Raw genomic sequence first — 24,565 nt, 5'->3', positions numbered from 1 at the left:
GAGCCATTGGTGGTCAAGCACTTGACTCAAAGACACCTTGATGATTATTGTTTGTTATGGTTTTGCCAAGACTGACAGCTGAATTAGAAGTATGTGACCAAGGAGCAGGAACATTTCAACATTTCTGACATGCTATGATAAAAAGATAATGTCATTATAATGCCCAAACACTAGTTACGATAACCATTTTTTTTTTTTTAGAAAAATGTGCCTCAGTTATTGAGCTTTTCTAATTCAATACATCATACTAATCTAATAATAGTAATATATCAAATACTACTTGGATAAGTAATACCTGGAAACCTAGCTGCTGTCTTTTTTTGAAGCTCCAATTGTGACAATTTGAAAATGTCTAACTTTTTTGACTCCTAGACTTATCTTAGTATTAGCCTCCCCTATCCCCTGCCTACTGAGAATGAGGTACAAGCAACACATCAACAACAATCTTTCTGCAACAAAAATGTTTGCCATCAGAATTATTCAAAATTTTATTAAAAAAATCACACAAACCAATTTACGCAATGGGACTTTAAGTACACTTTATTAGGGTGCTTTCTGACACAAACCACCATTGAAAAACACACTCTATTTAATACCCTGCTGCATTCAATGACCTTGACATCTGTCCTGCATATTCTTAATATGCAGTATTATATAGCAACTCTTACGGTAGTTACTTTTTTAATTTATTGATTTGTTAATGTTTTCATAGTTTTTCTTTTACTTTATTTATATTACTCTGCAAATTATCCTGAAAAGTGTAAATCAGAAAGAGAAAATGTTGTGGCAACATCTCTGGACCAAGGGTAATTGTGTGCTCTATCCCAGTTAAATATCTATTTGGTCAGCCTTTCCCCTGGCAACTAGGCAAATAGTACCCAAGGTTGTGAGCAGTCCATCCAGCGATATTGTGGGGATAGAGCTGAAGTAAGGCCAGGTACCCTGCAGGGTCCAGCACCGGACACTGACAGCCTCACTCAACTCACAGCGGTATCGCAGTTTACTGTATATGTGTGTGCACACGCACTGTGAAAATGTGTTTACACAGAGCACAGGCAGTCTATGGATGGGTCAAGCGAGGTCAGACTCAGATTGGTCTGGTCCAGGCAGAGGGGTGGGCGAGCTAGAGGCTTCTGTCTTTCTCTTTTACTTTTTTTTCCCTCTCACTCTTCCTCCTCCCTCCTTCTCTCTTCTTTCTCTCACCATTTTCCTCACTAGTTTTTTTTTCTCTCTCACTTGCTTTTTCTCTTTATCTCTTTTCCATCCTCTGCTCTCTTTCCATCTCTTTCCAACAGTTTCTTTCACTGTATCTACCCCCGCATCGTTCTCTCATCTCCCTCTCTCCTTTTCTCTCTTTCCTGCCTCCCTCTACCCGTTAACCGTTAAAGGGTGAAGCAAGGTAACTAGGTCAGCCCCGGGTCAATTTTAAAGCAATGCGGCGGCCGCAGTCTATGTCCAGAACATGCCTCTGGTCTCTCTCCATCTCTCTCTCTCACACGCACACACATGCATAAAACACCAACATAAGCTATCACACAAAACATTAGTAAATGATGGCCCCTGGCACAGACAACAGTCTGAAACCAGACAGCTAGTTGAATTAGGCTAAAAGAAATCCTCTCTCCCCATAGTAGTATGGGTAAATATTTCTTACAGTATACTCAAATACAATGTCTTGTAAAGTGTAGCAATTGTAACCTAAAGTCTATAGATGTGGCGTAGTACAAGGTTTCTTCTGTAGTTACACTTACTGCACAAGGGTATACAGTTATGCATAGTTATTTTCAAAATGTTATTTTTCAAAGCTATATATGCTTTAAGTGGAGATAGCATGACATGGTATGAGTTTCATGTGATTACGGCTTGTTTTTATTGCAAGAGATCTGAAGTACGACTTTTCTTTAACATATTTAGGGGTAGAAGATCTAATAAGATTGTCAAATATAAATGTACTATAAAACCAAATTACACCACTAGTCAAATAAACTTGCTGGACCTTAAACTTCCTCGGAGCAAATTATATACAGTATAAGGTGAATATACAGTATCTCACAAAAGTGAGTACACCCCTCACATTTTAGTAAATATTTCATTATATCTTTTAATGGGACAACACTGAAGAAATTACACTTTGCTACAACGTAAAGTATTAAGTGTACAGCTTGTATAACAGTGTAAATGTGCTGTCCCCTCAAAATAACTCAACACAGCCATTAATGTCTAAACCGCTGGCAACAAAAGTGAGTACACCCCGATGTTAAATTCCCATAGAGGCAGGCAGATTTTTATTTTTAAAGGCCAGTTATTTCATGGATCCAGGATACTATGCATCCTGATAAAGTTCCCTTGGCCATTGGAATTAAAGTAGCCCCACATCATCACATACCCTTCACCATACCTAGAGATTGGCATGGGGTACTTTCCATAAAATCATCTCTCAATGCAAACCAAACCAGCTATTAGGCTAACCGACATAAAACCATGCCAACCATCCCAAACTTTCTACCTGACTTTTTTTTTTCTCCCTCTTAACTGTGTCGCCGTCTGGCCAGAGGTGCTAGCTATCTCTGCCTGTGCTGAATGTATTTTTTTTTCTCTTCCCTTCCACTCTCGCAGGCCCCTGCAGTGGATCTCTGGGAAAATGGCCTCTGTCTTTTTTCAGTAGCTTGAACAGTAATATAGCATGTGTCAGGGAATGGAAAACAAGGCTAAAAAATATGCAGCAAGAAGCAAACTGGTAGGAATGGATGGCTGAGCCCAAGGCTGGGCCTGTGGCTGCTACCAAGGAAGGAAGTGACTCTAATAGCCCAGCACAGCACCCTGCCCCCCACCCCCCTGCTTCTTCTTCTTCTATCACTACTACTTCTCCTTCTTCTAAACTACTTTTTCACTGCGGTCTTGACTCTATATTGCATTTGTCTTATCTGGAAATGCAAGCAAATGTAGGTCATGTACAGTGACAGAAATCCTTCCTCCTTGAGCATAAGCATTGATCTCCACATTCTCCATGTGTAGGAATAGCCATTGTTAAATGCATTATCCTTGTATATATTCTGCATCTATCCTGATTTACTACTGCAGATATTTTAATATGTTGCAGTAGAATAGAAATCAGGACACAGGACACAAAACTCTCGGCCAGCTTGACTGTGGATCGTTTCTTGAAACTAACTAAGTTTGCAACAGGAGCAAAAGTATATTTTTCCTCTTGAACAATTCCTCTTGGGGATAGCGTAAAAGTGCAGAAGTGGTTCAGCAGGTGTGCAGTTTTATATTTTTTTTTTTATCTCCTCTCTCCCTTGCAAATAGTTTCATTCTTTAAAATGCTACAGTAAAATTTCTATTTGTCTTTCTTCCTCAGGGTATCAAGACAGCAGGCGCTGTCAGTGGCCAGGTCCGGATGCCCGTGGTGATCACACAGTCTGTCAGAGCGCAAGGTAGGACAGCTACAGGACTTCTCCATCCACTTTTGATTCAATCTTCTGAATTCAATCACATGTACAGTATCTTGACATTTTTTCTATTGTCCATGTCTCCTCTCAGAAAAAGATATTTAAAAAGTGTGCAGGACTACAGTTCAGTTAAGGAGAAGATTAAACAAAGACTTCTAGTAGGTTTGAGTTAGAGTTTTCCATCTTTGAAGAAGTCCTCAGACACACACTTTGCTTCTGATTCTTGCCTGCAATTTTGACTTCTCCCAGTAAGGCTGCATGCTCGGCCAGATATTTCAAAATTTTCAAACTCAGCCTGACCTTCTGGTTAAATAAAGAGTCAGCGAAGTAGGTTAAACAAAAGATAGCCATTAGTGAAACCCTACATGTTCTCTCAGTAGGCTGTAAGATGTGTAAACAGGCAGGAGCCACAGAGAGAACAGGTGCTTTTTTCCCTGTCTGGTTATAAAGCCTTCTCAAACATTTGCGCTGCTGCTTACTCACACTGATTCACAAACACTCTTCCCACAGAATCCCACAAATATCTCCCCAACAGCAACCGGGCGTAACGCTCCCCTAAGAGAGCTGTGTGCTCTCAGGTGGTGTGTGTAATGCGTGTTTGTACCGCTTGTGTTTTTGCTTGCGTGTGTGTGTGTGTGTGCGCGTACGATCGGAGGTGCATACAAATTTGATCTGCCCCCTTCCCCAAGATTGCCTGCAGTGAAAGATCTGTAGGTTGTTTTATGCCCATAAATTGGAATGCGGGGATAGTTCTAAAAATACTTTTCTGTGCCTCTTGGCTAGGAACATGCCTGTTAAAATCAAGTTTAAATTCACTCTGGCAGTCCTTGTGCCTCTCTGGAAAACGTGTCTCGGAGCAGGATGCGGTTTAGGAGTGTAAGGAGAGCCGGTGAAGCGCAGTGATATTGACAGAGCGACGCTCTCCGCACCAACCTGGGGAGAGCGACAGTACTGCTCCCCTCCCCCCCTCCATCTACCCCTGCGAGGATGACATAGACAGTTGAAGGTAGTCGTTAAAGAGGAGGATATTTGACGTAGATAGAAGGGGACATTTCAATGATAACATTACTCCTTTCCTGTTTTGTTTAGTGTTTTCTTCTTTGTTTTTATCCCCTTTTCTTAACAGGCACAATGGGGAGGGGAGGCATCATCCAAGCAGGCAAAAGTCCCGTGGGCCTTTCTGTTCACTACTCTGGGAATCAGAAAAACAAGCTCAACGACCCCGGAGGAGGTTCTTTCAGGTACAACTCTTCTCGCCATGTAGAGCGGCTGTTGTTCCTGGCAGCCGTCACATGGGGGCAGCATTTCACTAAGATGCTTCTGCATGACTACAGGCTACACTCTCAGCTAAGGCTATGAGTGTTTATCCCAGTTGCCTGCCTGGCCTTCTGGCTGCCTGCCTGCCCCGGCTGACTGGTTGGCTGGTTGATCGGGGGTCCTTTCTCTTTGCGCCCACCACATAGCAACACACTGCGAGCCGATAGATCACCCTCACGATCGCCCTCCTTGTGTCAGTGTCACAACTCATCGACAGAATCACAAATGAGCTACGTCTTAATTTAGAAATACGGTAATTGTGTCCAGATGGTTGGAATTTCTGGATGCGGTTCTGAAAATACCTTTTGGTTAAGTCAAACATACGGTGTTTAGCCCGCAGCTTTGCTCTCTCTCTCTCTCTCTCTCTCTCTCTCTCTCTCTCTCTCTCTCTCTCTCTCTCTCTCTCTCTCTCTCTCTCTCTCTCCCCCTCTCTCTCTGGTCTTGTCTCTGCTTCAGCTGAGCTTTTGTCTCAAAAACATAAAAGGTTCATCGCCCACATGCTGGCCTTTGTGGTTCATGTTGTGTGTGAGTCTTTGTGTGTGTGTGTGTGTGTGTGTGTGTGTGTGTGTGTGTGCAGCATGTGTGTGTGTGTGTGTGTATGTGTATGTTTGAATATATGCCTCTATTTCACTGTGTTTGTTTTTGTTTGTGTCCCTGCTTGGGTGCACATGAACATGTGTGTATATCCTGAAGATCAGAGAATGTTGTTTATGTGTGTATTGACAGGAGCAGGGGGTTTAGGATTGCCCCGGTGTGACCGAGCCGGGGCAAGAAGAGTCTGGGCCAATTGGGCCAACGGGTTCATGGTAATGGCTCCCATGTCCTGAGGGGAGAGGCAGCGCCCAAGGCTCTGATTGATAAACCAATAAATCTTTAGCTACGTTGGTAATTAAGCTGTCAGACTCGCTTGTTATTGTCGACCTTTCCCCCCCCCCCCCGCGGTGATCACAGTGGCCCTCCACACACAAACGCACTGGTTTCAACATGAGCCCAATAACACACAGCACCACTGTCACGGAAGAAGCATGTCACTGACATTTTGTAGCATATTTTCCTTTCATCCAGGTCAGGTGATAATCTGCCCGGTCTGCATGTATGTGTTTAACAAGCTACACAATGGCTGGTGGTCCCTGAACAGCGTTCTCGCTTCAGTCCATGTGTTTGTCTCCACATGCAGGTAGTTTGTTTTCTTCAACACGCTCTCGCTGAACTTCCTTGACTCACCTTGTTAATTTCAGTCAAATACGAGGTTGATATTGATTTTAATGTTTAATGATCTCTCATTTGTTTTGTGTTATCCCGCTCCTCGTCACTCAGCATTCCCAAATGTCTTGGAAACTGCTATGCAAATGATTTTATTACTATCATCTTTATTCTTACTTTATGGCGCAAACAGTGTGCGCTAAACTATTTACTTGTTAAGGTTTCAGCTGGACCTGTTGGTTACTGTTGTCTGAAACCGTTTTCTTACCTGAGGATATACTGTAAACATGTTGGAAGAGAGCTTCGTGTTACACAGCGATCCGTCGGACGCCATTGTGTCTTCACTCCAGAACATAATGACTTGACCTGTGAACAAATGTGGCAAATGTGTTCTTGTAAATCACAATTGAAAGTTATATTTGCTTTAGAAGTTGTTCAAAGTTACCTATGAGTTTCTTCCGAATTTGATCTTCCAAGGCTCACACCATGCCATTGGCATAATATAGTCAAGTCAGGTCGGATTTATTTAAGTGTTTGGGACATGATTTTACTACTTACAAATCAACAAAGGCTTACCATTAGAGAGGAGCAAACGTGAGAAAGTGTGAAAGTGATCGTAAGAAAAAGAAAAGAATCCACTGAGGACGGCTGGCCTGGTCAGGCAGCATCCACCAGCCTCACCAGCCTGCACCGTGTTCAGCTGTAGTCTGGGACTGATCTGTGTATGGCTGTCACTCTGAGCCAGTGGTCCCAGCGGGCCAGCTGTAGCACAAACACACCCATACACACTGCAGGGCTTGTGGGGTTTCCAGTGCAGCTACAGCCTTCTGTGTGAGTGCTTGTGTGTGTGTTTGTGTGTGTGTGTGTGTGTGTGTAGTTTACAGTACAGAGTAAAAGCAGCTGTCTCTGTTCCCTCCTCATCTCTCTGTAAACACTCAACATCCGCTGTAATCACAGGCGAGCCAGCCGAGGCCCTCAGCCCTCTGCCAACCTCCGAGCTCAGTCTCAGCCCCTCAAATCCAACTCTGTTCTACATGGTGGACGCACATCCATGCACATAAACACACAAACACTCGCATAGTTGCGTAGGAAAAGTCACACACAGACACACATAAGGAACAAAAGTTTTTCTTCACCAGTCACTGTTGCCAGTGGATTTCAAAGTCCACCAGCCCTTTTTCCATCATTTACCAGCAAAGTAATTTAATTCAGCCTTTGTGATGACATCCTTTGTTGGTCTTTACATTGCTATGTGATGTGCCTATTTTGCTAAAAACGCTTTACAAATAAATTTGACTCAATTAGAACTTAAAAGTGACCTCCCAAAAAATGTTGATGCAGAGACTTGGAAACACAGCATTCACAATATTAGATTATGTTCAGAGTGGGTGCTGTGCCACTATAACGTTCCTTCAAAAGAAATCCATGAACAAAATGCTGGCACCAGGACATCTTGAGTGCTAATATATTTGTATTGACGCCCACATCAAAATAAGGTATTTTGGCATACACCATCAAAATGTCATCTACATTACACCCAGCCAGGTTGCAGTTGTGACTAATTACAGCTTGAGTGTGGGTGGTCCGTTGAATTAATAACAGTTACTTATTAAACATCTAGCTGTGTTTTTTGCTGGGTTTATTGGCCCCTCTTGTGCCACCAGTGCTGTCATCCGTTGGATCATAAACACACATCCCATCAGCTGCCCAGTGAACCCCTGGCTGCCTAATGGAGAATACCTCTCCAGTGGTCCATGTCTCTCAGTGTGGGCGCAACTAGCCTGCTTGCCCTGGGTGTAAGTCACAGGGTTCAAACACGGGCCCCCTGCCTGCGCACAGGGACCTTTATCCACGGGGATGGGGGGGTTGGTGCGATGGTGGATTGGGGGGGGGCGCAGGAGATCTGGACGCACCCCCATCTATCCACACACTCAAACACACAACCTCTAAATGGCAATGCAATCCTCTTACCACCTATGGCGTGCCCTCTCTGAAACACAAGCTTGATATGGAAACGACATGCATATGTATTCATGTGACCGCCGGCTCCATGTCCCCGAGCAAACCCAAACCAATAACTGAGAGGCTGCTCTTTAGCTTCTGTGCAAGCTAATTACATCTCTGCTTTATTAGTGCAGAGCAGAGGTATAGTCGGGAATATTTTGCATTTCATATCTCATTCTGTCCTTTTAATGTCAGACCTGTCTTTGGCATTTGATTTGAACCCCGCGGATCCCAAACAGCCAGACATCATACCATCCAAGAAAAAGAAATATAATATACTCAGAATATTACCAGTGTTCTTGGATACTAGGTGATGCTTCATGTACCTATGCAGTGGTTGCCAGTGCAGTCATCTCCCTGCCCTGTGATACTGATGACATTTTTTGTATGTTACCCAGTGTAGATTATTGTGCATGTACTATACTTTCCGACTGGTGAAAATGAAGAACACTTTCACAACGCTTTCGTCTCAGGGATTAAGATAAATTGGGGGAAGGAAAATCACTACTCCTATGGCTTCATGTAGCATATTCCCTATTTCATTAGCGTTATTTGTATATGAACAGATCACTAGAGGCCACTTTTATGTTTTTTTTTCTTTTATAGGGATACTGTACATAAGCATATGATGTGCGCTAAATAGACTAATGTCACATATCGTAACTTCTACTGTATTACGTACGCCAGTTTGCAGGAAATACACTTGTTAGTACAGTTAATAGACTTTTGGAGTTTGTTATTTCCATTATGTTAAAGATGTCTTCAAGTTAGGTCGGTGTTTCTCATTTAAAAAAAGCTATGTATCAGATTTCAATCTCCAACCCCTGAGGTGAATAATCCTTCCAACCAGGTCATATCTGACCGATTGATATAACAGTCACACAACCTTTTTTACCAAGATAACCTAACCTGTTGTGTTGTCGCCTGCCCACCTCAGAATTCTAGGTGTCTTGCTTCACTTTGCTTGGTGCATTAGTAAGAGAGTAGATTTGTCCAAAAAGAGACAGATTTGTATTCAACAGGTATGTTTAAAAGCATTTTCATCTATTATAATTAGGCATTTATCCACAGTGTGTTTCATATGTTGTCACCATTGCTTAACATGAGAAAATGATAAGGTGGTCAACCTGACCAGGCACATTTAACCTGACTACTATGTATAGTTTTAAGCTGTGGAGGTAGCAGCGTTTGTACTTTACCTGAGTGAACATGGCCTCAGGCATGTTTTTTTAATTATCCATGATGACGTGATGAAGAAAAGTGCACAGACTAAGGTGCAGCACAGGGTATAATCATATGTATCCATGCTTGTGTTGTTATGTAGATCCTCACTGTGAAGGCATAATTAGACTGTGTGCTTGAGCAGAGGAGGAAGAGAGGAGAGAAGGTAGAGGTGTGTGAGGTTCAGGGAGATGCTCTAATCGTCTTTGTCAACCTCCTGCTGTGGTGTCAAGTTTCATATCGGCTCTCTGTGGCCGCACCAAGGAGCAGGAGGGCCTCGGTGGGGTGGAGTTGGCTGATGGCGTGTGCCCACGCTCAGGCGCCTGAAAGAACTCGGCGCCCCGCGCTGCACACATGCATACACAAAAGCACAGCAGCACACGCACAAGCTCTGTCGCAACCAACATCGGTTGCATGAGCGTAAATGACTGTGGAGGTGAGCCAGTGAGTGGCAAGAGGCCTCTCTGTGTGTGTTCTGTGGTTCTTTGTTCCCTCCGTCAAAGCCACTCTGAAAATCCGCCGCTCGCTCTGGGCCAGTCCTTTAAGCACAACAAGTCACTGCTCAGCTAATTCAGGCCAGAATCACAATCATTACTTGCCAAGTACAATAATTGTAGGGAAATATGTCTTGGTGACAACTCACAAAGAAAGTTACAGCTTTTAAAGGATGTTGGGACCACTTTTACTGTCAAATGCAATGAACCAAACACAAATTATGTATGTTTACCCTCTTCCATGTCTCTGCTAATATGAAATAGCATGTAAACAATGTGAAGTCAGCATTAAGCTTGTGAGAAATGGCCAGTGCATCAAGAAAACACTAAGCAAAGTGCGGCAAAGCGGTGTGAAAATAGAGTTTGTTGACATTAGTATATGGCCAGATTCATCACAGCTCCGTGCCAATCCTCAGGAGCATCCTTACCGAGCTAAAATCTGTCCAAACACTCGTCATCGCCCTGCCTCACAGAGTGCCAACACAAATAGACTCCGCAATGGGAATTCTGTGTCATTATGACCAAAGCATAGCCCTCTGTAACAAAACGAATGCATATTGTCATCCAAGGAAATATTCATGGGTAAAAGCAGGAATACATTTTGATAATGTTGGGACATGAATACTGATATAAAGTAAGGGTTTGTTACAAGACTTTTCATCCACGCCCAAACAGAATTATTTTTTGATAGTGGATTGAGCCGCATTGTGCCTTTTCTCTTTAGGATTTTTTTCTTACATTTTGTTATGACCATTTCCCCCTATACTACAGCCTACAGCCTGTTTATTATCTAACTGTGGAGGGTGTAGGCAGTGTAGACAGACCAACCAGTAGGAGTCACTAATGCTGCGACAAGGACAAGATCCCTAAAGACAGCTTCCCAAATGGGCTTTTCCCCTGCGCCCTAATCAGTGTGCAACCTTCACTAACTTTAGTAACTTTAGTTCACCCTGAACTACCTTCTACCTCTGCTGCTATTTTGCCATGTCTTCTGCACCAAGATGAAAATTCAAAATCTGATAAAGGACACCAACATGCATCAGAATGCAATGCCTATTTTTCTTTTGTGGTTTATAAAATATGTTTTACTATATCAATTCCTGCCAATCTCAGCACCAATGGATCACGTAATACTCTTTCAGAAGAGATAATTTATTTGGGATTCTATACTAGAGGTTTAATGTTTTCCCGTCCATTGCATACATCTGTCAATAATCTGTCATCTCTCATGCTGCAGGGATGATGATGACATCAATGACGTAGCCTCCATGGCCGGGGTGAACCTGAATGAGGAGAGCGCAAGAATACTCGCCACCAACTCTGAACTAGTGGGAACGCACATCCGCTCATGTAAAGACGAGGCCTTTCTCCACCCGGGACTTCTCCATCGACGAATTCTGGAAACGGGTAGGATAAGTGAGCCCATCTTGCAGTGTAGCAATGTCGAGACTCATAAACATTTAACTCTTAAATGTTCTTAGCTGCAGTTAGAGAATGCTAGCCTCTCCGAAGTAAAGTGAAAAAAAATGTATATCCCCACCCTTCTTCTCTAAACAACAATCCAAAGATGAAAATCCAGGCTGTAGTGGTGATGAAATCACTAACTGTTGTCTTTTGTCTTAGGAACATGTTGCTGTATTTCTCGTGTCATCACTAAAGATGAAATTTTGATTTTCTGAGCCTTTTCTTGTTTGGCCTCGGTTTAAATTTGATACACTTAACAATTCTTTCACCTCCTTTAATGAATTCTTCAGTGGCTGTCTGAACTCACTGGACCCCAGGCACACACATAAATACTTCATGGGTTTGTCTTTTGAAGGCTGGCTGTCAGATTGTCCTCTGGACTAAAGGAACAGAGTTTAGAGGAATGAGACTTGGCAGTGAGATTTTGATTCTTTCTCTCTTTTTAGTGGATCTTGACACTCTGAAGGCACACTGTATTGCGTGTGCTAATCGATACAGGCGGAGAGTTCTTGGTTTGTTTGCAGCATCACATGAGAGTGATAGTGTCTTCATTACTTCATTTTGCTACCGGCAGTCAATTTTATTGCTTGAAATATACTTTAGGCTCTCGCTGCACAGTGAAACCTGTGAAAACGTATTATGAGCGTTATTACTCAAAAAAAAACAAAAAAAAAACTGTGCCTAGCATCTTGCTCCTGTGCATCATATCAAAAAACACACAGCATAATCACACGTGACGGGGAGTCTCGCGCCCTCATCTTGTTTTATCTCAATTAAAGTATCTTTACTGTAGCACGGATGCCTGCGGGTCATGTTTCGTTATGTGGACTCTTGGCATGGTTGTTACCCCGTCACCTTGGGGCATAGAGGTTATTTAAAAATATAAATCTTTCCTCAGGGGGGGGGGCACGCAGCATGATACAGGGCAAGAGGCTAGGGCGCCCCCTGCTGGGGAAGTGGCACTTATGCAGCGTCGTTGTGTCAGTGATTGGCCTCTCCACGCTCTCAGCCGACAGCAGTCCGAGGGAGGCTCCCCCGACCTGCCAGCTCCACTCAATCAGAAAGCCTTGGCTTCACCTCTGTACAAGCACCACGTTCAACTCTGCTCTGCATTCTCATTTACTGTGGAACATCCTGCTGAAACTTCACTGTGACCTCTCCTGCCCACTGGTTGCCCCCACAAAAAGAGGGGTCCCACTACCAGCATTTTTCTTTTCTTCCTGATTCACAATTCTTTTCCCTTTTTTTTTATATCTGTTTTTTTTTTTTTTGAATACTGATATAAAAAAAAAATCCCCCTCTTTATTTTCCTCTTTATGTCTCTCTGTGTCTCGATTCCTCTCCTCTCTTGTTTATCCCCTTCAAACAAACACTTGTGTCGCCCTCCTCTCCCCGAACCTCTCTCCCCCTCCCCTCAAAACTCTTCAGGCTGGCCCTTGAGCTAGGTATGGGGGGTGGGGGGGGCAGTTGCATTTCTGAAACTGCAAAACAGCACTCCAGCCCCAAAAATAATCAAATTAAGACCTGAAAATATATTAACATAAGCATGTGTGCGTGGATTATTAATTCAGTATGATTTTTATAGCACAATCTAAGGCTGGAGAGAGATAATAGCATTGACACAAAAACTGGTTCGTTCTGATTGGATGCTATTTGTTCTCAAGCATAATTTGCTGCAACTTGAACATGATTCACTTTCAAAACAATGGAAGTGCCTCATGCGGTGTTCACATGTCAGTTTTACCATGAAACTAGCATGACCTGCTTCTGGGGAAAACACGTCAGCCCTCTACTATGTCAGCATGTCAGCCCTCTAATTGTAAGGCATGAGCTCAGATTTCTCTCTCTTGGCGTCAGGAAATAGTGGAGTGTGTTTGACCATCAAGCAAGGTGTCTGGTCTCTGGGTTTCTAATTTCTAATCAGCTGGTATTTAACAGTACAGATATTAAACTACAGTATCTCTATAGCACATTACAGCAGTCACTTAAGTCTCACTTTGCATGACACTAATGTTAGCTGCATCATTGGAACCGACACTGACACTTAATAATCAAATTGCTATGGCAATTTCATCAGTTTGAATACAGTTGGTCTTTCTTCACCATGTTGTGGCATTTTTATGCTAAATCAACTCTTAGATTACATTAGTATTACTAAGTAGAAGTACTAAACCACACAAGACTAACTTAACAAACAAACAATTTTTTTTATAATATTCATTTCCCCCTTTTACTGCCCCTACTGCACTTTTTTTTCATTTTTGTTTTCTGCTTTGCCCCTCTTTTTTAATACAGTTCTTGTTGGCAAGTCAAGATAAATCCATTTGTGCATAAAATCCTTAAATAAAAACACAGTACATGTAGAGTATGAAAAAAATAAAAACCAAAGATTTTACACTTAAGGAATGCTAAAGTCTCTGGATATTGTTAAGCTGTTGAGACAAGTCTTGAATATTGCATGGATGTCAGGAATACTGCCCTTGCATCGGCAAAAGGTTGTTGCTCCCTATTTCTGCAAAGGGGTACTGGAGGAGGAATCCCAACTGCTCAGGCAGGGCTATGTCAGGGCCCTTAAAAAGAGATTATGAAACCTCCGCTTCAACAGTCACAATGTGAAATTCAACCCAGGTCAGAGAACACTACACCAACATTTTACACTGTAACTGATCATCATCAAGGGCTCATTAGAAATTGCTATTAAGGCTTCAATAAGCTTATGAGCACGTTCTGCATCTTGGCTATGGGAGTATGGTTTCCAGTGGTTGCTTTTATGAGCTATTTGTTCCGTGGACATTCTGAGAAAAAGCTGTCCTCTGATTATTGGCATCATGTTTAAGATTGGTCTGGAGGATATAACAAGGATATAACTTGGTGCGAAGGCATCTCTGCTATTTGAAAATGGAGTGATCCTTATGGCTGTACTGGACCTTAACTCCTGATTTGATCAGGATGAAGATCAACACATGCAAATCTGGGATCATGGTTATCTCCCAGAAAACGTGAATTGCTCAATTCAGGTGATGGGGAGCAGATACCCCAAGGGTTCTTCAGGTATCTCAGAATCTTGGGTTAGAATGTGTTTGTGGCCAGAGGAAAGAAAGATATTTTAGATATTTTAGATATAAACCACTATAGTTGGGTCATCCAGGACCTGTTCAGGACCATGTTCACTGCCAGCTACTTTTCGGGGGGACCTTGTTGCTATGGATACCATTCAGTTCTATAGTAAATAAATATTCAAGTTACCAGGCCTCAATACAGATTGTGTCTCTCCATTGGAAATTTGATGTTGCCTGTTAAGTGATGAGCTACAGCATAAGAATGTATAGTGTTATCTGACACACAAGTGGAAAATGCATACATAGTCAATGATTAACCTCATAATTCTGCATTTATATATTGCTTTTCTAGTCTTAGTGACCACTCAAACACTTTACATTACAGGCCACATTCACCCCATTTAAACACTGGTGGCTGAAGCTACCATAGAAGGTGCCACCTGTTTTTATAAACATTGACACACATGGTGAAGCATCGAGAGCATTTCAGGATTTTGGGCAAGGACACTTCAACATGTAGACCAGGAGTCAAACCACCGACATAACTCCTACTTGCTATAATTGCAGATTCCCTCTAATAAGTCTTATTCTCCTATTCATCTTGTCTTAATGAGCTCTTTTAACCGCACTTTTAAAAAGGAGTGGATGCATATGTGGAGGGCATGAAGTTACATTACATTTAGCTGACGCTTTTATCCAAAGCGATAAGTCATATGTCAGCGGTCGCACATCTCTGGAGCAACTAGGGGTTAAGTGTCTTGTTCAGGGACACAGTGGTTGATGTATCGCAGTGGGAATCGAACCCAGGTCTCCCACACCAAAGGCATGTGTTTTAGCCACTGCGCCATTAGCACCCCAAGTTGTCTATAGGACATTGGGTGTCTGAGTATACAGGCGTGTTCCACACATGCACCCAAACAGTCGAAATGCACTGTCTGGGTGAGCTCTTTCCACCATCTTCGTGTGGCTTTTAAAGAGGAAGTATAAAGATGTAGATAGTGACGGATCTCAAACATACAAAATCCCACACTAGTGGCTCTGTGATGCTGTGCTTAGACTCAGCGGTGCTTTGAGCTAAATGCCAACATCAGCATCATAACATACTCAAAAAATACAATGCAAACATGCTAATTTTTTAGCAGGTATGATGTTTACCAGGCATGGTCTCTATTGTAGCTAGAACAAAAGTCAAAGGATTACCAAATCCATTGGGATGCATTGTCGGGAAGAGTTGTATACCTGCACTAAATTTCATGACATTCCATCCAGTAAGGTAGTTCAGTCTTGACCAAAGTGGCGGACAGACAGACCCACCGACTGACATTGCCATCCCTAGAGCCATGTTGCTTGCGTAATTAAAAATGCAAAAAGCCCACCCATCTGGAGATGTTTCAATCTTTGGTGCAGGTTATTCCTGTTATCTGTTTTGTCTTGTAGAAATTAATTATACAAAATATCAAAGCTGTTTTAGTTCATTAGTCTGTTTCTAGCTGTGTTATAGGCCTTTTTTTTCTAGGTGAATAATAGCGATTTGTATCAGTGCATGTTCAAGAATGTGTTTTTGCTCACAGAAATGTGGCTCTCTAGCTAAGTCTCTTAAACTTTCCCTGAAATATTAATGTCCCTGAAAGATCTTATTTTTTCGGAAGCAGAAGCCTATTAGTGTTTTTCTTTGACCTTGTGACATGGCAACATGTATTGCCACTGTAATTATAAGGCTAACAGGGCTCCCTCCATCCATTTCAAAGCTTGAGCAGATGAGGAGTATATGTATTGTTCAGCTGATTTAAATAATTGGTGTGGTTTACTTAAAAGGGTGCCAGAGAGAAAATTATGGTAATGGAATAATTTAAAAGGAAGTTGGAAACAGATAGTAACCCCACCAAAGTCTGTCCTCCTCTCTTTTGTTATGACTTCAGATGAATTTTGCTCCAAGGAAACTAAATTATCCTTCTCCTATGAAAAGAGATGGTCAATGTCGTTTGCACACTTGAAGGAGCTTAGCTAGTAAAGCCACTCTGGAATTTGCACTAAGACTGTGAAACAAATTAACTTTGCTGTGTGATGAGTCCTATTTTTGGGAGTTAATTGCACGTACTAATCCAGACAGTTTTTCTGTGTGTGTGTGTGTGTGTGTGTGTGTGTGTGAGTACAGTAGTTGTGTATGTGTGTATGAGTTGAGAAGTTGTAATCTTCTGTTGGTGTGTTTTTATGAGTTGTTTGTGTATCTGTAGTGAAACAATTACTTTTTTACCTGCTTAGCTGTTGTTTTTCTCGAAATGGCAAATTGTGGAAGCAAGCATAGTGATGATGATAAAACAATCAACCTATTTATCCCTTTAGTAAATTAAATGAACAAAGGCTATATTGTAAAACTCCCAGATGGTAAAGTGGAGGATCAACATTTTAATTGCAGCAGAGTCAGTGGGGTGAATGAGAAATCTGGATTTAATCATGAAAAGAAAATGTACTAACTGTACCTGTTGTGTGTATAGTGATCGCAAATGTTTTATCTTGTCCTAAATGTGTGTGTGTGTGTGTGTGTGTGTGCATGTGTGCGTGTGCGTCTGTCCTTCACAGCTAAGAAGTTTGGCGTCACAGAGGTCCCTATGGAGGCGGTTACATTCATCTCACATGCCACACAGTCACGACTTCGAACTGTTGTAGAAAAGGTTTCTTCCATCGCACAGCACCGACTGGACTCTTGTAAGGTAGGGGACACACACACATACACACACACACACACACACACACACACACACACACTTACAAAGTAGAGATGTCTAGGGTGTTGAGTCATTCAATACCATTTTTAAGCCTAATTAATTCAATCACTAATCTTTATTGTATCTCACTGCGCTCCAGATACGTCAAGTTTCACAATCCCCGCCACATTTTTTAAAAAGTTGCTTAGCCTACACTCTAACCTACAGCTAACACTAGGGGAAAATTAAGCATTCAACCTGTAATCCTGAGAAAATATGCACAGGCAGGTGGGCAGGATAAAGTTAAATAGTGTTTAATAGAAATCTCATTACCCTTAATTAATGCCCTTGCCCTCACTGCACCAGTCAACACCCCCCTCTCTACTTCATGTGCTGGTTTGGGCGGCTGTGGCTCTTTAATTGCAGGGTTGGTGGTTCGATCCCCGACTCATCCTGTCTTCATGTCGAAGTGTGCATGACCTGAACCCCATGTTGCTCCTAATGGGCAGGCCAGCACATTACATGGCCGCCATCGGTGTGTGAGTGTGAGTCAATCAGATTGTGCACAAAGCAAAATCCTAGAAATGTATCCTTAAAGCCTAAATGCTCATCTTCTTGTATAATAATTGTTGATGCATTGCCTCATTATTATGAAGTATCGTTGGGATCATCGGTTAAAAGTCCAATGTGTAGGAATTTCTCCCATCTAGCGTTGAGTTCATATATCGCAATCAACTCTCTCGCGCCACGCAGTTCAAAGTACGTATTACAGCTACGGTAGGCCTCAAGCTTCAAAAAGCCAGTCTCTTGCTCTTTTCAATATCCTTTTTCTTTTTCTGGGCAAAGAAGAAGACTCCTGTTCCTGAAATTTGGATTTTGAATACGTGTGGTCCTCCATGTTTCCTTCTTCAAACTTGCCGGAGCCGGGAAGCTACGATACCCATTAGCAGCATTAGCAGCACCTGTGAGTTTATCATGTGACAGCGAAAACGCAAAAGGCGGAGCAGTGTGTCCTGTATGTCCCTTACCGGCTAACGTATTTCAAGATGGCGCATGAATATGGAGCGTCTACCCCAGTTCATGCAAATGCAAATGTAAAATTTCAAGCCAAAAGGAATACTTGGAATTGATGGTGGAGGTAAATATTCATGAAAAAGGACAAGTTTGTGAACGGGCAACACAGATTTTGATAATGAACAACTAAACACATTACACACTGGACCTTTAAGCAGTTACAGAGTTGATAAAATCCTAACGACACCCATCCCTGACATGCAGCCAGTACGGCCCTGTTTTCTGTGCATTGTCACGACACACTGAAGCCACCATTCTGTTTGGATTAACAATGAACAGAGAGAACAATGACAATGTATACATGCACTGATCTGTGGGACGAAACAACGCATATGGTGTCATAACTGTCTGTATGAACCTCGGTTATTGTAAAAATGGGTGGCTTGTACTGTATCTATACGGCCGTTCACATAAATGCGTAGACCATTATGAAGGGAAATATTCAGTAAATATTGGATCCAAACTCAAGGGGGATATTAAATCACTTAAGTTGGAAATAAAATTTTATCAGGACATTCAAGCACACTGGAATATGGGCCTGTATGCTCCAACATTCCCACACAGACACACAGTGGCATGCACACAAATGCACTTTTATCTGTCTCACGCATAAACTCACAGCCAAAAATGCAAGTGTACCACTAACATAAACACATAAAAGTTAATACGAGCAGTCTTTTTTACCTTTAAGTTGATAAACAGGAGAGCTCAGACTTCGCAGTCAGTCAGCCAATATATAAAAGGTATAAAAGAACTTTTAAGTGCTCGTCAGCGCACACTTGCGTACTTTTCTCGTAATGGTGACTTTATCTCTCGTAGCCCTTGAATGCAACTATATAACCACATTTAATTGGTGTACATTAAAGCACAAATCCATCTCGACTACAAGCCTAAATCTTATCGTTGTTGGGAGAACGGGGGGAAACTTTGAAAATGTGTTCTTCCTGACACCAAGAAGGGAGGAAGAGTAGGAGGGAGGGAGGGAGGAAGAACACCATCCACAGCTGTCCCCATCTTGTTTGGTGCTTCTTCTTCTAGTCGTTCGTTCTTTTCCTTTTTTGTGGTTTGGTAAATGAGGTGTGTGTGAGAGAGGCACGAAACTCTGTGAAGCCACTCTGTTGACATCAGCGGAAAAAAAAAGAAAGGGGAAAAGACCAAAAGACAAAGCGGCCTTAAAGAGCAACCGGGCTTCGGCAGCGGCGGCAGGAGCTACGGCAAGAGTGCAGGCTCAGCGCTGCAACAAAGAGGAGGGAGCCTGGATGAGAGAAAGAAAGAGGGGGGGGGGTGCTGGCGATGAGCCTCCTCTGATGTGTCTTTGTGCTCTGTGCCACCCAGCTTCTCTCATCCACTTGTGGAAACACACACACAGACCTGACACACACACAGACAGATAGAAAACAGAGTGATATAGAATCAAGTGCAAGAGGAGAACCGAGCTGCATAGGAGACATACAAACACAAACGTGAAATACGCAATTATCCTATTAACTTTTGATGACCTACAAAAGTTGTTTTCACACTTGCCTTTCCATTTCCCAAGTGGGAGGCGATGCGCCATATGCAAAGAGAAGCGTCGTCTTTAAATAGAAAAAGTTAGTGTGTGTTCAAGTCTGTTGTTGTGATCAGACCCGTGGTGTTCCAGAATGAGCTGCGTCTTAAAGTTAGTTTCACCAAATGTGCAGTTAATGATGAAGGTATTTGTCATCCTTATCATCAGGGCATGCCTGACTTAGTTCTTGTAATCATAGATTGTAATCGTAGATGGTGATGGTAGTCCATTATGATTTCTGCTGTATCTGGGTTTATGCATCGGAAAGGACAATGCACACAATAAATCCCACCTGGACAAAGGGTTTTATTCATTTGGTAAAAATGTATTTAATTTTGTACAAAAAAACAAAACAAACTTCAAGTAAAACATCACATCTTCTCACATACTGTAATATACACTCTTAACTTATAATGAGGACTGACCCATACATCTCCTAAAGCACGCTTAATTATTATTACACACATCTTGTAAAACGTATTTTTGGCAATTTGCTCTCTACCTGTCTGTCTCATGTTGGGCCTCAGTAGCTGCTTTTTTGGCATGACAGTGTTTCCATGCTTTTTCAAAAACAGAAAATGACATGATTCACTGTGGAATAGTGCTGAAACAAGGAGTTGAATAATCTATGAGTCAATCAACAGAAAATTGGCAACAATTTGGTAATCCATTACTCTTTCTTTGGGTAAGTTTTCAATCATAATGGCCAAGAAATTGCTATAAGTTTAGTATATTTACATTTTTGAATTTAAAGACATCCCGTTGGGCTCTGCCAGATTGTACTGGGCTGTACTGACAATTTTCTGATAATACAGTATAATAATACAGTATATGGTTACTCAAACAGAGAAAAATTGAAGGATTAATCGATAATGAAAGTAATCATTAGTTGCAGAATTAACCGTAGAACAACAATCTTATCAGAACTAATTATTCATACTATTGTTCAGCACTATCGTTCATTTAAAAATGTTGTAAGACCCCTTAATGTATTATTACGTGTCTTGAGAAAGGTCCATGGGACCGAAACGTTGACGAATAAAACCAAATGCAGTGATGAAAAGTGTGTGCGGGAATATTGATTTTCTTGCTTTTTGAAATGGATCTTCGGGGGATTTAATTCCCTGCACCACAGAGGAGACCAAGCAAGTGGTGTAAGTGTTGCTGACTATTCACCCCCTTAATGTATGGCAATAATTACTATGTTGCAGGCAGACAAATTTGGGTTTTTTCATTTTTGCGGCCAGCTAACTTGTTTAGGAGTTTGGTGGACAGTACATGAGTCATATTGCCAAACTTGGTCTCTCAGTCTTAGGTCTCAAGTTTCTCAAATGTCTGTCATAGATATCCAACAAATATTCTGCTACCGCATTTTGTGCTTTGGGTGAAATAGATGTTCTAGTAATGTATTTACAGTAGATGCTTTTTGGTTTTGAGATCATTTAGAATGTGGACTAAGAGCTTCCCTGAAATTCTGAAATGTGTGCCCAAAGCCTTAGAAGCAGCCACTGAATGGGACTCGTAGCTTTTTTCATCTGTTGCCGTCGCAGTGATTTTCTTTCAATCTCTTTGTCAGGATGACGAGTGCTACGAGCAGTCGGCAGACGTTCGCTCTCAGCTTCGATTTTTCGAGCAGCTGGAGAGAATGGAGAAGCAGAGGAAGGACGAGCAGGAGAGAGAGATCCTGTTGAAAGCCGCTAAAGTAAGTTATTGTCACCTCACCATCCTACTGTGTGTGTGTGTGTGTGTGTGTGAGAGTGTGTGTGTGTGTGCGAGAGAGAGAGAGAGAGAGAGTTGTTATATCCCCGTGCAACAGTGTGTTATTGTGTACTGCGGTGTGTATGTGTGTGCATGTTGCTCCTGCGCAGGCTCTGACCGATGAATTAGAGTGTGACACCAGTGGATGAAGTGACCTCCCTGCGTCCTCCCAGGCTCCTGGCCCCAGGGCTCCTCTGTCCTGGCTCTTCCTAACCGGACAAAGCGAGGGGGGGGCCTCGTACACTTTGCAACTCCCATGCACCATGCAACCGACACACACACACACACACACACACACACACACACACACACACACACACACACCCCATGTACAACCTGCACAACATCCCTCTATCACAAGCGTTGACAGCTCAGGTGAAACAGAGCATCAGTTTAAAAAACTAGTACAGATTTCTCAGAGTGTCCGAGAAGCCAGTATGTTTTTGTTCTATCCAGCTATCTATCAATATACTGTCTACAACTTTTGCACATGTTGATCTAAACATCTAGTGTCAAGTAGGCTTTTACCAGGAAAAGTGCACTGTGCACAAAAAGTATTGCATTTTTCCAAAAGCAGTAACAGACATTTGTTTGGAATAAACATGCATTAGTAATCATGGACAGAGATAGTTGCTTTATTTAACCTTATGAACAGAAATTCCAACGAAAAAACCTAAAAATACTGGCTGCACTGCTGGATGGAGAGGTGGTCTTTGGAGAAAGCACACATATGCTACAGTGATAACCGTTTAGTACCAAATGTTAGCAGTTGCTAACACCTACATTACTGCCAGGGCAGAGAACAATTTCACCCACACCATTTACTACAACAAACTTTCCAAAAAATGGTCCTTAGAAATGTAAAGTTATGTGGTTTGTAATAACTCTGTATGATTTATGTCACTGGTATAGTCCTTTAGGAAGACGCATAGTTGGTGTGGACACTTCCTAATGTAGAGGGTGTAGTCTGTTCATTTTCACAAACATCTTTTAATTTGAGGAAGAATTTAACTTTGCAAGAAAATATTAAAATTACTTATTTCCAACAGGGTCCTTGCGTTGTTATCTGTCCACTGTTCTGATCTCAGCCCTGTACATGTAGAGACATTTATTTATCAGTAAAAAAAACAAGAAAAAAGGTCTTCAAATTAGTAAAGATCACCACTGACCAAAAAAAAGAGAGAAATCTTTTGCAAATGAAAATGCCTCGCGGTGCAACATTAGCAGAAAGCTAGGTTAATTGAATTAATTTTGAATGGAGCAAATGTCCCACAGTAAAGATTGTCATTGCAGCACACCTCACCGTCTTAATTGCATTATTACGCTCCGGTCCTGCCATGCAGGATATTAGAAATCCTCTAGTTGATGAACACTGGCCACCAAACCTCATGACCTGCCTGGTTGTTTTTTAAGAAGCCAAACAGCCTCGCTCCTGGTTGTGAAAGCCTCAGCAGGAAAACCACACTGTGAAGTGTGTTGTTAAAATAATTAATAGTGACACTTATGTCCTCTGTCAGTGGCCAGTTCTACATGGTTGAACAGCGTAATCCATTTTTCTTTTCATTTTTTTCTTCTTTTTTTAATGTGAACAGGTCACTTTAATAATAGGATTAAGTGAAGAACTTTTGTAAATGTAGTCATTTGGATTGCATGAGCATCATTGAGGATAGTTTGACTTCACCTCAGAGCCACGTCTATGGCTTTTTGGCCCCTGTTGCCATGGCGTTTCAGTTCAAGAAGTTTGGAGAGCAAATTTTTGCCTAATGATTGTGCGATATATTACACCACCACACTGCCTGATAACCTACTAGTCATTTCTTTCTACTATTTAATCATGTATGCTATATTTTTTTCTAAATTATCGTGTGCACACAAGCATATTTAACACATCTGTTGTATCAGAACACCGGCTCTGATCCCTGCAGTCAATGTCACAGGCTGATTTTAAGGAAACAGGGACAGTTCATCCTGAAACACTTAAAGTTACTGATTATACTTTTTGTTTTATTTTTATTTTTTTTGTCAGTGCAGAGTTTATTTTTCTTACTCCCAATTATAAAATGTCATAAATGTCATGTTTTGGCATTTGTTCTTTAAAAAGACAAAATAGACTCTCTCAATTGTAGACCAACATTCAACCAGTGTACATTGAGAAACCCATCACTAAATACATCTTAAACATCAAAACTCCCTAATACTGTGCAGCCAGAATGCAGATTGCATAAGTGGCTCATCTCCCTTTTTCTCAACATACAATACTACTGCTCTCCTATTTAAAACAGATGTAAAGTGATGCTTGAAATTGGCTATTTGGTGGATATTTGTGTCTTTCACTTTCAGTAATTTGTAAAGCAAATTAGAAAAACCATGAGGATAAATAAATGTATCCGTGACTACTTACGACTTAGTATTTGGGAGAATATCTTGACAGAATATTCAATATCAAGTTGACTTGGGGAAGACCCAGGGCTAGGTGGAGGGATTATATCTCCAACCTGGCCTGGGAACGCCTCGGGATCCCCCAGTCTGTGGCTCGGGAAAGGGAAGTTTGGGGTCCCCTGCTGAAGCTGCTCCCCCCGCGACCCGACACCGGATAAGCGGACGAAGATGGATGGATGGATGGAAGTTGACTTTACTCTTCACACATATAACCCACAGTTACATGAAACAAGTACAACCCTCTGGGGGCTTTCAAAAATCAAATGGGCAACCATAGAAAACCAACCGGCGAAGTAAAAGTAGGCAAAACTTGTTGAGGTAAAAAGAAAATCATCACAAAAAAACTCCTGGAATATGATCAACATCACAGATTGGTTATATACTGTAGAACACAGTATTGTAGTATGGCGTTTTTTTTTCATTATTATATATTTATTAAGCACAGTACATTCCACTCTGCCAAACCCAACAGACCTTGTCGGCGTCTACTACCTGGTCCTCTTCTCCCCTTTTCCTCTCTGCACTCTCCTGTAAGTGGGAAAAGCAGGGCAGCTGACAGAGGAGATGTAAAGCATGCCAGTGGCACCGCTGCCCTTTGTAAACAGTCCATCTGTACCAACCCCTCCCACTCCTTCTCCCCTCCGACACCCACCCACCTCCCCGCCCGCCTGCCTCTCTCCTGCTCGAGCGCCCGCTAATTTGACCTCTTGAATAAGAAACCTGCTAAAATAATCCCCTCCACCCCCGTCTTCTCTCCTCCTTCCTTCACAACAAGCCCTCCCCTCCTCTACGCCGTCCATTTAGAATATGACTCAAGTCTTGAGGG

General features: G+C 42.0%; 1 protein-coding gene across 3 annotated transcripts in view; it reads left to right on the top strand.

Annotated features, from left to right (window-relative positions):
* Window positions 1-24,565, top strand: part of LOC116037578 (transcription initiation factor TFIID subunit 4-like) — an 85,558-nt gene that overhangs the window by 17,978 nt on the left and 43,015 nt on the right. For all 3 annotated transcript variants that reach the window (XM_031281517.2, XM_035999270.1, XM_035999269.1), the window contains 5 exons: window positions 3,362-3,437; window positions 4,579-4,693; window positions 10,929-11,098; window positions 16,795-16,925; window positions 21,119-21,244. In XM_031281517.2, the coding sequence (XP_031137377.1) occupies window positions 3,362-3,437; window positions 4,579-4,693; window positions 10,929-11,098; window positions 16,795-16,925; window positions 21,119-21,244 (618 nt within the window). The remainder of the gene's footprint in view (window positions 1-3,361; window positions 3,438-4,578; window positions 4,694-10,928; window positions 11,099-16,794; window positions 16,926-21,118; window positions 21,245-24,565) is intronic.

This window comes from Sander lucioperca, chromosome 3 (assembly GCF_008315115.2).
Source record: "Sander lucioperca isolate FBNREF2018 chromosome 3, SLUC_FBN_1.2, whole genome shotgun sequence".
NCBI classification, from domain to species: domain Eukaryota; kingdom Metazoa; phylum Chordata; class Actinopteri; order Perciformes; family Percidae; genus Sander; species Sander lucioperca.
This window is presented reverse-complemented; position numbering and strand designations above follow the sequence as displayed.